The 15,889-nt window shown below is 48.9% G+C and overlaps 1 protein-coding gene across 1 annotated transcript in view; it reads left to right on the top strand.

Annotated features, from left to right (window-relative positions):
* GAP43 (growth associated protein 43) overlaps nt 1–2,472 on the top strand; it is a 59,193-nt gene extending 56,721 nt beyond the window's left edge. The window contains exon 3 of the mRNA XM_074594356.1: nt 148–2,472. Coding sequence (XP_074450457.1) covers nt 148–236 — 89 coding nt within the window. The 3' untranslated portion in view covers nt 237–2,472. The remainder of the gene's footprint in view (nt 1–147) is intronic.
* Nucleotides 2,473–15,889: the final 13,417 nt, after the last annotated feature.

Genomic DNA, 15,889 nt, shown 5'->3' with positions numbered 1-15,889 from the left:
GCAGAAATGCCAGGGACTTTGAGACCTGGGTCACTTTGGGGAGAGAGAAGCCTAAAGCCATGCAGTCCATCATGCGATCGCTGTGTGCACATGCAGGATGCTCTAGATCATGGCTGACTAACCCTGGACCATCTCTTTCCCCACTAGATGCTGTAGAAGAAACCAAACCTACTGAAAGTGCCCAGCAGGAAGAGATGAAAGAAGAAGAGAGCAAGGCGGACCAAGAAAATGCCTGAACATTAAGAAATGACTCCCCGTTGCCCCTCCCTCCCTCCCCCTATCTTCTATCCTTCCTTCCCATCCCAATCTCAATCTCCCCCCTTCCTGCTCACATCTGTGAGCCTGTCTGTCCCTCTCCCAATCCCACTTAAACCCTTTTTCTCTCTGTGTGGCAAACATTTAAAGAAAAAAAAAAAAAAAGCAGGAAAAATCCCAGTCAAACAGTGTGGCTTAAACATTTCTTTGTTTCTTGGTGTTGTTATGGCGAGTTTTTTGGTAATGATGATCCAATCATTTTGGGAAAATTCTTGCACTGTATCAGAGTTCTTTGACCTGGCGCGTGCGTGTGTCTGTCTGCCCACCGCGAGCGCTCTCTCTCTCTCTCTCTCTCCTCTCTCTCTTCTCCAAGTGTGTGTGTGTGCAATGTTACGTTCATCCGAGGAGTCCAGACTTACCGAGTGAGTTAAAACAAAAGAGGAAAAAAAAGAAATTCCTTTTCTTCCTTTTTCAATGTGATGGAATGAACGAAAGAAAAAAAAAAAAAAAGACCAAACCCAACAAACAAATGAATGAAAAATCATACTAAACCCCAGTTTGTTTTCAGAACTAGATCAACAACAAAAAAAATGTGCCAATTAGCGTAATGCTTGGCTCCAGGCTCCTTTTTCAAACTGAACAATAATTATAATAAATGAGAATAATGATCATTAATACCACCGTGTCGCATTTCTATGCTGCCGTACATCCTGCTGGGCTGCCAGCCAAATGGTGGGCCACTTCTTGCGTGGCCCCACTGTGCTCCTCGGCCACCGGTCAGTGACCAACCACACTCCCTGGCACTGATGAGGGGATTTTTAAGGGAAGCAGGCTTGGATTTTGAATGAGGCATTAGCACCAACTAACATAAATAATGAAAGTAGCAAAGTCTGTTTTAGGAAAGAACAAAATAAGCAGCCCTCTAGGAGACCTCTAGGCCCTGATTTGGAGAAGCATGGTGACCTTGGAGGGATAACCCTGGGCAGCCCTGTGGGTCCCAGCAGAGGGACTAGCTTTGGTCCACGCTGAAGGTCTGACTCCTGCTGAGGGCCCCACTGGAGGCCATGAGGGGACAGGGTCCTGGGGCCTGAGCTCCCCCCAGCAGCAGGGTGATGCTCGCCCCACCAGGCTGGGGTTGGAGAATTTCTTGAGTAACATAGCGTGGCCCTCCAAAATGTTGTTTGGCAAAATAAATTTGGCCAATGCATTGAGTAAATAGGTACGTAGGGAGGACAAGGTCTGGTAGCATCAGAGCCAGTTGAGAGCAGTTTGAGAAATACCTCATTCCTGCTCCCTGGTGGAACCCGGGTTGGTTCACCCAGCTCTAATGAGGGCCAAGGCTTTTAGCTGTTGTTTATGGCCTTCCCCCACGGCCAGTTAAAAGCCTGGCGCAGGCTTGGTGCCACAGGCAGAGCACCACCTTGTCAGTCTCCACTGACACTTTCCACGGGGTGTGGGATGTTCCCTGGTGTGTGCCAACTGCGCGCCCGTAAACCCGGCCTGTCCCGGTGGAGGACTGGCAGCTGCCTGGCCCTGAGGTTGAATGGCTGTGAGGGTCTGCCGTTCTGTTTATGAGCTGCAAGAGTGAACAGTCCAAACGTATTCAGTAATAAGTGGGCTTTCATAAAAGCCCAGTTATTGCTCTTTCACTGCCCCTGATTATTATCATGTGCTTCCCCACCAGTCTGTGCGTGGTTTCCTGGACGTATTGGCAGTGACAGCCAGGGTACTCTGCAGGATTGCTGTACGATGCTGCAGGGCCATGATTAAATTGGCCTCACGGCAGTAAGACCAAAAAGATGGGTCTGCTGACAGCCTCACCGTCCCTTGGTGGCTGATGCTGGGAGTAGCAGCCCCACAGCCTTCAGAGGGCTGCCCTACTCCTTTGTTCTCCTCCATCTCTTTGTTGGAAATAGGGAGAAAAGATGAACGGTGTCTCCTCAGAGATGATCGGTTTGAACGTGGACCGCTCACTGGAAGTGCCATCAAAAGGCATCAGGATTCATTTCCATGTGCTTCCTGGTGTTGGGTAGAAATAAGAGAGAGAGAGAGTGGGAGGATTTTAAAAAAGAGAGGGAAAGAGAGAGTGGGAGAGAGATTGGACAGAGATTTTTAAAAACAGGGATTAGAGAGATGAGGGAGGGAAAGATTTTCGAGTGGATAGATGGATGATAGGGAGAGAGAGGGGAGTATAGCTAGAGTAAGAAAGATTAGAGTGAAAAAGATGAGAGAGAGACAGGAAGAAATTAGATAATATGGAGCAATAGATGATTGATAGAGATAGTGAAACGTAGCTAGCTAAAGTAGATTAGACAGACTAAATAGGTAGAAGGATGGGCTGACTGACAGATAGGTATTGTGTCATACTTCATAAACGATATATATGCTAATATTCCCATGTCATGATGGGTGGTAAACCCTGAGACACCTTCCAGCCTGACCTCAATTCAGCAAATGTAGCGCGGACATCAGGCATTGCTTGGACCGTATGTCAGGTCTCACCACCCTGCCCGTTTCTGCCGCGGAAGCGGCAGGGGGGTGGCTGGTGTTTGGGGAGGGAGAGCGCTCTGATGGACACGGGGGCCGAGGCGTAGGGAGGAGAGGCATAGAGTATGTTTGCTGTTCGTAGCACATGAGGTGCTCAGCCCAGCTCGGACGTTGCAGATGCCCCGTGTCTCTAGCACTGAGTCGAGAGAACTGAGGTTCAGCTCCCAGGATTTCTGGGAGAGGTGTTTGGGAGGAGGTAGGAAGGAGAGAGCACGGTTTTTGTTTAGCCTTATCTTCTGTCATGACCATTTAAAAGAGTTTTCTTAAGGACTGTCTTGCCTGTTTCTGCAAAGGCTGTGTGGCCTCCCTGCTTTTTTGACTTCAGACCCCCAACTTTTCATCTTACCTCCACTTTACTATTACTGTTTTTAACTTTATAAGGAAAAGAAAACTGCCTCTCATGCCTTCCTGGACATAGGCCTTCCTCCCTCCTCAAAAAACAGAAACATTTTTCTCTCCCTGGGGATGTTTTATCTTTGCATTTCGCATGTTGCCTCCCCCTTGGCTGATGGTTGGGGCATCGCGCGTGTTTTGTCACCGTTCTTAAGAACATACTTTGCCATGTTGCTTAGAGAACAAAGGGTTGCGTTTTGTGTTTTGGGTTTTTCCCCCCACAAAGAGAACGGGGTATGTGGTTACCAACTGCAAACCTAAATAATTTAGATAGTAATTCCTCTCCCTTGGTTCCAGTTTAAAATTACTAGCTGTAACCAAGCACCCCCCTATCTTTCTTATTGTACCGTGTCCTGATCCTGCCAGAGAGTCAGGGCAAAGAGAGCGTGAGAGAGAGCACACAGACAAACCCTGCCTTCAGCAGGCAGTGGTTTAATGTGTAATACACAAGATTTGTATAGGAAGCTGGGCTGTCTTCAGGGTACAGGAAGAGAGCAGAGAAAAGCATTTGGATTTCCTTGAGTTGCCTCTTCAGCCAGATTGTAAAAGGCTGAAAGGAAACAGTATAAAGGATGTAGCATGGGACGGAAGCTGGAAGGAGAACAGGGGTATTTGAGGAACAATTTTTCTAGCAGGATATCAAGTGAGCTGAGAGCAGCACAAGAGGCAGGAGGTCCCAGAAGGAAAGAGTGGAGCAAAGAGTACCCAGCAGAGTAGTTGAAGCTTTTCCTGATGCAACAACCAACACGAATTCCCCAGGGAGTATATATCTAATCCTCTCTCCCTGAAGAGGATTTGCCTGGAGGTGTTTGTGGTTGTTACTTTATGTATGGAGCAGGAAGGGCTTGTCAGAATGACTCACTCTGGGAAGATGCTGCCTGACCTCACGTAAAGTGCTGTGGAAATTCAGAGTCCAATAGGGGCTTTTTCCATGCCTCTGTAGAAAGATATGCTAGTGATCCACATCTATACTGAATGCTTGTACCAGCTGTAGGCCAGCTCTTGACATTTCACCTCATCTAGACTAAGCCTTGGAAAAGTATAAAACATCCCAACCTAACACCCCCCATCAATGCAGTAGATCATTCACATGAATTTGGTCTGCATTGCAACGCTTGTGGCATCCACAGACTGTCTGCCTTGATAGCGTATAAAAACCCACAACCCTTGCCATAGTTGCATCAGCCAAGAAGCTCCACCGTGAGCCACATTCCAAAGGGAGGGGGAAGGGCATACTGCTGAGATCCCTTCAGACCTGGTATTTTCCAACCCCAAACCCTAATGCAGCCCTGTGAGAGGCCTTAGCTAGAAGGAGCTCACCTATGGTGAGAATGTAAACACCATCGCTTGGGGAGCATGTCACTCTAAACGAAAGAAATGGCCATGACCGGAGGAGAGGGTTTTAGAAAGAAAGGAAAGAAGAAAAAAAGAAAGAGGGAGTTCATACCAAACTCCCCGCGGGAGATATTTCTTTTTTCCTCAGCTCTCCGAATGGCAAACTAGCACGTGAGGCTTTTTGTACTGAAGGTCTGGTGTTTGTCATAGGTGTCTTAGGAAGGAAAGAGAGCAGCTGTGGTTTGTGGAGGTGGAGGGAAGGGTCTGAATGAATGTTTCTGTGGCCGCTCTTGGCTAAGAAGTCTGTTCGGTGGTCACCTGCAGCTCAGTGATGCGGGGGTGGTGGTGGTGGTCCTCTTCCAGGCCTGTGCTCAGATTCCCTGCTTTTCCGCATTGCCACATTAGCACTTTCACTGGATATTTAGAGCACCTCAGGACTGGTTCTCCTCTCGCTCACACCGGGGTAACTCAGGAGTCGCTCCACTGGAACCAGTGGTGTTAATCTGGTGTGAAAATAATGCGAGAGGAGGATTCAACTCCTCGGGGGGGGATTTTCCAGGTCCCCGAGGGGGAAAAAAAAATCAATGGGAGTTACATGTCTAACTGCCACTTGTGCCTGTGAAAGTCTGCCCCTTATCTACCCGTATGTATATAGGGTACAGTTTTCAGAATAACCTAAGTGATGTGGGCACTTGAGAGCACACATTTCACTGGCTTTCAAAGAGATGTAAGCTCCTAAGGCCCAAATGCTGAAGGATGTCGAAACTCCTCTCTGCAGCGAATCTGGGACCTGGGACCTAAAATCCTCCGGTCATTTTCCAAATGGGACTGAAGATCATGAGCCATTTAGGTGGTCCTGAAAGCTCTACCCTCTATCCATTTTTCAGGGTGTTGATCTCAGGTCATGTGCGAGCCTGCATTCTTGCCTACAATGCTTTATTACTACATTCCTCTGTTGAGCAATACTTGGAAGAAGAGGTGAAGGCTGAGATTTTGTAGAACAGGCTAGTGACCCCAGTGGCTCACGTCTGGAGTGCCCAACTTAAGAGACGCCTTGCTGGGGCCCAATCCACAGGTCCCCTGTATCCTCTGAACATCAAGTTTCATGTATTACACATCCAGAACCACTGGTCACTTCCCCAAAAAAAAAATCCCAGCCTGAGACCTAGACTACTCTCACAAAAGAAAATCCTAGGTGAACCGTTCATCCAACAGCTTGGTTTTTCTGCTCATGCCTGTTCCCAATGAATGAAACACATCCCTGTGCATCACCTAAGCCCTATTTTGAGGAGTTACACTGGCATACAGCTGAAGTAACACAGTAGTAAATCAGGGCCTGAAGAAGGCGGCTACAGCCTAGAGAGTATCAAGAACTGTGACGTGTCTGGAGGCTAATAAGAGCAGAATTTGACGATTAGAGCGGCCCATTTCCGGTGCTCTTGTGTGAGGATCTGGAAAGAGTCTCTCACTCATTGTACTTGTGCATTATGAATGTGTCCATCTGCAGAGATCTAATGTACACATATGTCCTGAATATTGTCCTAAGGTTGCAAGCTTCAAAAATGAGCAGAAAACATTCCCGAGAAGTGAGAATAATACAGATGTCTGTATTTGAAAAATTGGTTCAAATAAAGTCTCTCACTTATAGCTACGTGTAGTTGTGTGCAATTATTTGCTCCTAGAATAGAAGTTTTTCCCTTGTGTGGGATTTCAGTGCTTTTATGAAAAATCTCATTCTACTCTCCCTTGACCTTCTCAGTCAAGTCCTATTCCTGTGGAAAGAAATACTTTCTACTTATTCTGTCTGGGCAAAAAGCTGCGTTAAAATGAAAGGGTGAAGTAAAAGATCTGGTATGTTTTTACCATTGTTAAGTATCTATTGAGGTAGAAGACACAGGCCTGATGCAAAACGTGGTCTCCCTGTGCATAAGAACTAGGTATTTACATAATAAGAAACAGACATCGCTGCAGATGCTCTTGACCCAGGAAAGGCTAGTGTGTGGCTGTCTAGAGACTGCCTGAAACCAGGGGGAACAGAGGAAAGTTGTGCTTCGGCACCACGTACCAGCAAAACGCCCATGGCAAGATGCCGGGCCTGGGATGTTGCGAGTAAGGAAATCTGCTTGGGTGTAGAAATGGTGATGTGGGTCACCATTCAGTAAAGCACTCAGCATGTTTAAAGAAAAGTGAGTACAAAATGGAATAATTTTTTTTAGACAATTAGGCCACCTTGTGCAAGCGTATCTAAAGGTATCAAATTCCTCATTGGGTTTAAAGCTTCGGTAGTTCACTCCAGAAGTTTTTGAGACAGGAATATATATTTCAGCACCTAAGAAGTCCCACCAAGTTCTCCCCTCAGTATCGGCTTTGTGCCAAGTGCAATGAAATATGAACAGAGCAGCAATTGCTGCCCAAGCTGCGCTCGGCTGCTGACTTAATGCTGTGCTGTATCTGTCAGCAGCTCAAGAGCAGAGCTGAAATCAAGCATTTTTATCACATCTATTCATCCCAGGAAGCTTTGCAACCACTATTTAGAAATCACTTGCAACTCATCTCTAAAATACAGCAGCTGGCTTAGCAAGGGCCCAGGAAAATTCCTGATGAGGCTCCAAGGAGCTGCCTGGGAAACAGAGCAGACCTCGGCACCTCACATGGGTTCTGGACAAAGTGCCAATTTACAAATGAAAATGACACAATTAGATGTCTGTATTCTTGCATGTAATCATCAGTTGCCCCGTGGCTTCTCCAAAAAAGGCGTGGTCTCCAGCTTGTGTGCAAACAAATATTTAGCATTCAAAATCAAGTGGTTTCAATTAGCCACATCGCTAGATTGCAGGGCTCGACCCTGGCAGATTGGCTTTGCTTCACTGGGGCAAAACAGCTGTAAAGGGGCATCCAAGGGCCTCCCTCCAAGTAAATGGTTATGGTGGGGTAGCAAGGCTGCCTTGCACTCTTTTGTCTTGTACACAGCAGGAGGAGGGGAGGGGGGCAGGGGGCTGAACCGTTGTCCCATGGCACGTGTGTCAGCTGAAACACTCAGCCCAACGTAAATCTCCCCCAGAGGCTTTCTAACCAGGCACACAAAGCTCGTTGTGTGTGATTTCCAGTGTCGCGCTCTTGCCACTGTGAGCTGGAAATAAACTTTCTGCCTGAATCGTACAAGATGATCCGCGACTCGCCTTGGGTGTTCGTCCCCCATCTCCTCTCTGCCCAAGTGAACCCCCTTCAGATCACTGATTGCATTCATAGGCTGCACCAACAGCCTTTCCCCAGCTTCTCTGAGACGTCAGTGCGTGATGTGTTTCCCATTCTCATGGTGGTCCCCCAGCTTAACCCACAGTGGGCTGGGAAAAGCCTCCTCTCCTCGGGGAAACAGCAACAGGAGCTTCAGGTTTGCCTGGTTTTTGACAACGCCAACAGCTTCAAGGCAGACTTGACACCTTCATTGCTCTATGAGGGTCACCAGCGAAAGACCGGTGTTTCTCATACTATCACTCAAATTTCTAAAAGTCTGCTATCCTTTACCCACCAGGCAGCACGAAGCACCCTGTAATAGACACTTAACCATCTCCTAATCTGCTACGCTTTGCCCTGTTTTACCATTGTATGCGGAGCTGGCATCCAGACTGACAGGGGCTGCTGCCCTCTGAAGATGAGCAGAAAAAGCCAGACAAAGGAAATTACGCGCTTCTGTACCTAGGATCACTTTTGTTTATTAAAAATGAAACTATTTTTCTCCATGTAGGGCCACTTTTGTTCATTAAAGGGGAAATAATTTTCATGCAGCTTGGCACGGAACGGTGAATATGAATAATAAGAGAGGCAAGGAAGTAAAAGTCCATTTCTCTCAGAGGAGCAGTGCTGACTCTGTGGCTGAGAGGCAGGGTTTGCAGAGGGGGCCATAGCTGCAGAAACAGGCTTGGGGTACTTCAGTCTCTATAAATGCACCAGCCTACAACCCAAACTACAAGCTGGGTACAGGTAGAAAGGCACTGCTTCGTACTTAATTTAATTATTGTAGTTGATTAAGCAAGTTATGAGTAAAATGTAATTAGCACTTTGGGAGCAAAGGGTGGATGCTAGAGAGAGAGAAAGACTCATTATCTGTGGTGGGAGAGAGGAAAGGTGGTACAGGTCATCTCCGGCTGGATAACAAGGAAGGGTTAATTGGGGTGAACCAAAAACTGCGGGTGAGGTCTCTCTACTGAGCCCATGATTAGACTTTTTTTTCAGTCATCTTCTGAAGGGTTTTGTGGCCATCCTCAGGACCCTGACCCAGAGAGGTAAAAACATTTTCTCTCATTGGAGGAGAGGTCTAACGGAGAAGGTTCAATTTTCCCTCTCTACACTGGGTGCGCCCGTCCTTGGCCATTTATCCACACGGTCAGTCCGTGTTTTCAGTTTTGATTAGCCTCATTCAACTCCTGCCTGTGCAGCAGCTCATTTTTACGTGCAGGGACGATGTCACTGTGGGTGCTGTGGGGCAGAGACTTCTTTCTTGTGTTTGCCCAGGACCTGAGGCTTTCCTTCTTGAGTCTCTTTCATTTTGAGGCAGACCTGAGTGAGCAACACAGCAAAAGCTAAGAAACTGCCAGATTTAATGGTGGCCTAAGGGGTTCTGGTGTCTAACAGGGGAGACACCGGTGGCTTTGGATGTGGGGGACCAATGTTCCTGGAACCCATGGAGAAGAAACCCACGAGGACCAGCCCTGTGTGTGATGATGGGTCACCCTCTCTAGAAGCCACCTGAAGACCAAAAGACAATTCCTGGTTGAAGGCCAGCACCCGGCAAAGAAGTGAGCATTTTCTGAGCAATGACACTTCGGCTTCCTGACCCCACCGCTTCTCAGTAGCAAAGAGACAGGAGACCTACAGCCATGGGTTGCTGCCCCCAGGCTCCTCTCCACTCATGACAGCCAAGCCTGGTGCCAGACGGGGCATGGTTGGGAGTTGGGGCTGGAAGAGCAGAGTGCAGTGTAGGGGGCATAGACTTGAGAGACTTCACATGCTCACTGGTCCCTAGGAAAAAGCTGAAGACGCTGGGGGCATCACCACCCTGTCTCATATCCGAGGGGAGGGTGAGGAAGGCTCGCTCGCCGCCGTGAAGGCTGGTGGCTGGGGAGGGCTGGCTCTGCCGCACCACCGGGCTGTTGGCAGTGTCTGCATCCCAGCCCCTCGCCGATGGAGAGCCCATTAATAAGGCTTTCCAGCCTGTCACTTCCATGCTGAATCCTTTGAAAGCCGCGCTCCTCTGGGCCCATTAGAGGGAGGAACTGTCTCTGCCGAAACATATGGGGCTGTCAGGCTCTGTCTGGCTGTTGCTCTGAAAGCTGCCGCCGCTGCTCGAGCTGTTTGCTGACAGGGAAGAGTAAAAGCCATCTTGAGGAGGCTGTGATGAGGATGGGGGCTTGGTAAGGGGCTGGGGGAAGATGGCAAGTGAGCTGGCAAGTGAGGGATGCTGGTAAACAGTGTGCTGGTAGGTGGTGGGCTGCTATAGGAGGGCACTGGGTTAAAAGCCAGCCAAAGGGCTGCTGGGCAGCTCAGGGGGTGTCTGGCATGCTATGAGTGTGTCAGTGGGAAGAAGTGCCCCTGACGACAACTGGGGTAAGCTGGGTGGTGAATATCGGGTAGGGATGCAGGGGTAGGCTGCAGCAGCAGAAGACATGGCTGACGGCAGAGTTTTTTGGGCTTGTCTGGGGAAGGAGAGGATGGCAGCAGTGCTGGGTGGCTCTATGGGGACAGCGCAAGGGGGAGGCTTTGGAAAGCATCAAGCGGTCATACCAGCCTGGAAGTTGCCGGGCGCATTCCTGACATCGCCTGAATGCCGCTGGAGTTTCTCATTAACCAGAGCACCCGCCCCCCAGCTCCATTTGCAGAGACTGAAGAGGATTTAATGGAGTCCCTTGACTTTTTCCTCTGAAATATTCATAGGTTTTAGCAGTCCATTTCATGCTCACCTCCTCCTCCATTAGAGAGCATCGAAGAGGGACTGGGTGGGAAATACGCTTCTGTGGAGCCGGGGAGACAGATAAAGGGACCTGTGGCTCTGACCAGGGGCTGCTGGGAAGTGATCCACTCCCCGTCCCTCTCACCAGGCCTGCAAAATGACTCGAAATGAGCCCTGGGCAGCACACACAGGGAGGTCATTAATACAGCAGGAAAGGAAGGAAGCCAATTAAGCAGAGTGCGCTATCTGGAGTTGCTGCCCCTGCTACCCCTGTCACACGCGTACACCCCACGTCTGCCTCCCTGCCCGTCTTCATAATCTGCAAGGCCAGGAGCTCTGTGAGAATCGCACAGGCTGACAAAAAATGCCTGGAGGCAATTAGTTTCCTCCTTGCCTCAGCACTAACGCTGTGCTAGGATACAGGTAAGGTCCAGGGCTTGGATGAGACAGTGCAGAAGCGTGTTGGATTTTGGACGCCCTGCCTGCAGTACCCAGCACGGCAAGGAGCCTGCTGGGAAGTGCGGAGAAAGGGTGTAATAAATAGTGCCATTGCAGTCTGCTATATGAAATGTCCCAAAAGATCAGGGCCAGGTGGGATCTCAGAGCATCATCTGCATCATCCCCACCTTGCACAAAATAAGAACAACTGGTCTTGTGGCGCATCCCACCATGATATAGATCCTTCTCAGGTATACTCATTTCCATTTTCTTGCTTTCTGTCTCTCCAGTTTGACATCTTCCAAACCTGTTAGGTACTAAACAGAGGCTCTAATAGTCTAACTAACTGATATGTCCCCACCAAAGTCCCAGAACCAAATGTCTCTGAGAATTTGGTGGTGGGGAGTGGTGCAAATCTCTGCTCCAGATTCAGACCTCTTTTGCAGCAGTTACACTCCTAACACTTGCAGCTTAAAGTCCTAAGTAAGTTTTTATCAAGGACTCCACAGACTACAGTAGGACGTGGATAGTGCCCTGAGGAAACAGATTTTTCCTGCACCAGTGCTATCACAGCAAAAAGGCCAAGAGGTGCTCAGCAAGGGGCTCCCAAGTCCGCGTGGCTTTGCTCTGCATTAGTACTTGCACAAACCAGAAGAGCAAAATCTTCACACTAACAAGTTGTTCACTCTGGTTGACAGAGACAGAAAGCGGCATTATAAATGTACAAATTCCTGTGGTTCCTCCCTGCTGGATTAAACACCAGAACACAGTCACAGATGCAACAGCACCTATTTTACTTACTCTCAAAACACTTGTCAGGCTGCTTCCCCTTCCCTCCCATACAGACACACACACACACACGCGTGCGCGTGTGCCCTGGGAATCAGATGTTTATGTAAGTATTTGCAGGATGTTCCACGACTCCCTGAAATGATAATCAACGTGCCCAGAATCAGCTTAATTACTAAGTATTCATCATACGCCCACAGGCTCTTCCACAGCAGCTCCACGCAGCATCTCTATGAATGAGTCTGCATGCTTTTACCCTGCTGCCAAACGCTGCTCGTGATTAAGAGCTCAAGCCCTTATATCGGAGCTGTTGGGTTGTCTGGTTATTTATTTATTTTCAGGCAGGGAGAGAAAACTTTGTAAAGCGGTGGCAGTGCACGAGCAGGCACGGAGAACATCTCAGGGCGAGACTTGGCTATCTATACCTTTTTGTGTCACTCCGCCCACGCAGGATAGAGACATGAATTATCCCAGTTTTTTAAACAACCCAGATCAGAGGTTTAAACATGCCAGGTCCATAGTCTGGCAATTAACTCTCTCTTGTAGAAAAGGCACAAATCAAGAATCTAAGTACCAAGAAGTATGAACCTACGAAGTTTTTCTTTCCCCAGGTCGCACCCTGACACATACAGGTGCTCAGCAGATAGCCACTTGGAAAAGAACCAAAAAACCACTTGGTTTGGCTGAGGCAGTCAGAAAACTCAGTGCCGAGGTAAGAAAAGAAGTCACTCTCTTAGGTAGCAAAGTGTATCTCCTCTAAGAAGGAGCACCAGAGCTCATCAGAACTTTTCTGAAGGATCTTCTGGACTGAGGCTGTGGGCATCTGCAAAGGTTGTGGTCATGACTTCACTTTCTCTCAGTGCACTTTCTATCAGCCCCACAGCAAACAAGCCCTCGTGTAACTTCTCAGGTGATTTCACAGGGGTACAAAGCACAGATGGAAGAAAGATTCAGGCTCCCCCTCACCGCTCTGTAGTTACCATCTGCCTCTGTTTAGCCTGACAAGGTTTGGACTCTTCACGCAACTGTAGCTGTCCTCATTTCCTCCCCTGTGGCATTGCACTAGCAAAACCCACGTGATGATCCTACCACAATATTACACAGACTGGAAGCATTTAAGGCCATTAAGGTCACACTTCTCTAGTTTATTGCTTTCTTGTGGAGCTTGGAGGACCACAGAGCACAGAACCAGGGAACCCCTTTCTGTCTCTACATTGCCTGCCATCACATGGCAGGAAGTCTCCCTTCTTTTAAAGTACAAATCCTGGTGTCAGGTGTGCCCTGAAGCAGAGATGTGATCAAACCACACAATTTTGATCTGAAGCAAGGGGGAAAGCTCACAAACACAGGTTCACTTCTCCACCCAAGCATGATTACACACAGGAGGTGTGACTTTTCCTCTCTGTTCATACAGGAAAATTCTAAAATGGCCAGAAACCATTTTTCCAAATCTTCCACGTCCCAATTTGTTAGCTATTCAAGACCCTTTGTATGAACAGGCCATCGCTCACACAGGCACTTGGCTGTTGATTGCCATCACAAGTAAATAAGATGCTCCAGCAATGTCTGGGTGCCCAAATGGCTGGCCACCAGCTCTAGCCGTTCGAATTTGGGCCTTAGCAATGCCAAGACTAAAGGACTGTCTCACATCGCTGGCGATGCCTCCTGACCCCAGAACTCTGCCAGCCGTAGTGCCACAGTATCTCTGTCACGCTGTACCCAGGAGCTGTCAGTACTCTAACATTATCTTCGCAACCCCTGGAGCCCCATGCGAAGGCTGATGATGACAACACAGGGCGGTGAAGGCTTAGACCCTCAAAACATTTTTGTGAGGCCTCCTGCCTGGTTTGTGGAGCAGGGCTCTGCCACTTGCCCAGGGGCGCGGGAAGCGGCCGCGGCAGAGCGCACCGCAGAGCCCGTCTCCCGGGATCCCGTGCAGATCAGATCAATAACTACCCTGCTCTGAAGTATTTATTCTGGAGGGAAGAGGATGGGAATAAAACATACCTTTAAGCCTTGTTAAAAATACATGCCACTAAGGCAGCTGTCTTCTAAGGGTAAAAGCGTCTCCAGGGATGATCTCTGGGGAACGCCTCTGTAAGCAAAACACCCAGCAGGGAAAAGGCTTCTCGGGACTGCCTCTGTAGGTGAATGCTCCGCTAAGTGAAATGCCTCGGGAGATCACATACGCGTGCAGAGCGCTGCCTACCTCTGTCTTTCCCCAAATACCACTTCCCGTCCTTGCGGCTCTGAATAAGCCTGCAGGAGTCATGGAAAACTCTACACGTGTACGCTAAGGCTTTATTTTAATTCATCTTTCTTAAGCTCATAAAATCAAATTTTAAGCTAGAAACACCTTTTTAGCTCACTCGGCTGCTCGTCAGTAGCCGCTCTGCGCCAGCTGAGCTGTGCACTGCACATGGGCACGGGCCTCCGCTTGCACACAAGCGCTGTCAGCCACCCCTTAAGCTTTTAGTAATATCCAGGTTTAAATACCACTGTCATTGAACTGGCAGTACAGCGACGGCCACCTGAACCACGCAGCCTTTGCCATGTGGTGACATGGTAGCTGGTGTGATAAAGGAAGAGAACGAGGATTTTAGGAGGCCTTGGCATAAGGAAGGCAAAGCACAGCTGGATCGGTGACTGGGGGTGCACCCCTTGCACCGAGCCGGGGAAGAGGGGAGTCAGGGGTGGCAGCACCCCGGTAGCGCTGCAAGTTTCGGAGACGGGGAAGCCGGAGAGCCATGCAGCCTGCACGGCAGCCCCAGCCAAACATCCCTGTGCTGCTCAAAACAGACCAGCCCTGCTCTCTGCTGCTGTTGAGACTGCTGGAGGGGAAAATTAGATTTGCCTTTTGTTCAGCAAGTCTCACGGAAAGCCTCAGCTCGGCGGCTGGTGGAAAAGCAGAACCCGCTCGTGGTGCGTGCACTTGGGTATTGTCTCAGCTGAGAGGGACCCCGAGAGTTGTACCTTCTCCTCTCTCAGCTGGCTCTGACAGCTCACCCTGGGGTAGAGGTACTGCGTGCCTGCCACTGAGACATCAGCCTCCTCAGCAGCTATCCCCGCTGGCCTGCTTGTAGTGGAGCAAGCCATACTTCTAAACGATGAGGGAGATCCTTGGGATTCATCCTTTGCTAAACCAAGCTCAAGACCCATGGTGCATGCATGTACTTCCTTGGCTGACTGCAGATGCCTCCCAGATGCGCCCTGCCCTTGGCCCGTTTTTGTCCCACTGGAGAATGTCATGGCACATCCTGACGACATGCAGATGAAGGAGGGGACAGCCTGCCCTCCTTCTTTCCTCACAATTAACCGTACTGTATTCTGGCTGGTCACCTCAGAGGCAGCTCCTGTAACATTTTCTGTCTGAAAGGCACTGATGCTGGAGCAGCATTTAAATTTATGTTCCCATAAAATATTTTTTCCATGAAACATTTTTTTCATAAGCCGTGGGACAGATTGGAATCTGACAGGTTCAGCTGTCGCTGGATGAAGGGAAGAGCAGAAACGACAAGAAATTTTTAGGAGAACTATATTAAACTCTGTGTGGGATTCTGATTTAGTAGTAATAGCAAAGTGACATTTGAGCTGGTATTCCATTATCCTGTTTGCAGCAGACTCTAATAGCATCTCCATTCATAAAAGAGTTCAGCTCCTGTCCTTTAGCGTTGATCTATTTTTTTTTTTGCTCTAGAGTGGTTTTCAACATACAATGGATTTGCCTTCCTGTGTACTTTTGTGTAAGGGAAAGAGACAATACCTTTCCAGGCTGCCAGCCTTGTATTTGTGTGTTGGATCCTGGGAACGTATCCTCTCAATGGTGCGTTATTTCATATGGGTGTCCCTCTGCACATCTCTTTGTGAACACTTGGTCAGCTGTGTTTCTTTTCCCATCTTCTGGACTAGTAGAGGGCAATTTGAGCAGATAAGCAACGAAAAGAGAGAAACTACAAAAGGCTGGGCTAGGAAAGGGCGGGGGCTAGGGAGGGAAACTCATTTTCTGTTTCCACCTGACCAGGTCCCAGTGACCCATTACAAGTGCGTGACTTGCCTGGTTTTGCAAAAATCACGGTATGCGGTCTCACCGGAGGGTTGCAACGCCTCTCCCACTAAAGCCTGGCTTGAGCTGGAAATCCTTTGTTCTCTTCGGCTCTGCCCTCGCTCGCAGAGTCAGGCTGTGCA

Source organism: Larus michahellis, chromosome 1 (assembly GCF_964199755.1).
Source record: "Larus michahellis chromosome 1, bLarMic1.1, whole genome shotgun sequence".
In the NCBI taxonomy this organism is placed as follows: Eukaryota; Metazoa; Chordata; class Aves; order Charadriiformes; family Laridae; genus Larus; species Larus michahellis.
The sequence above is the reverse complement of the archived record's forward strand: the minus strand, read 5'-3'. Positions and strand labels throughout refer to the sequence as shown.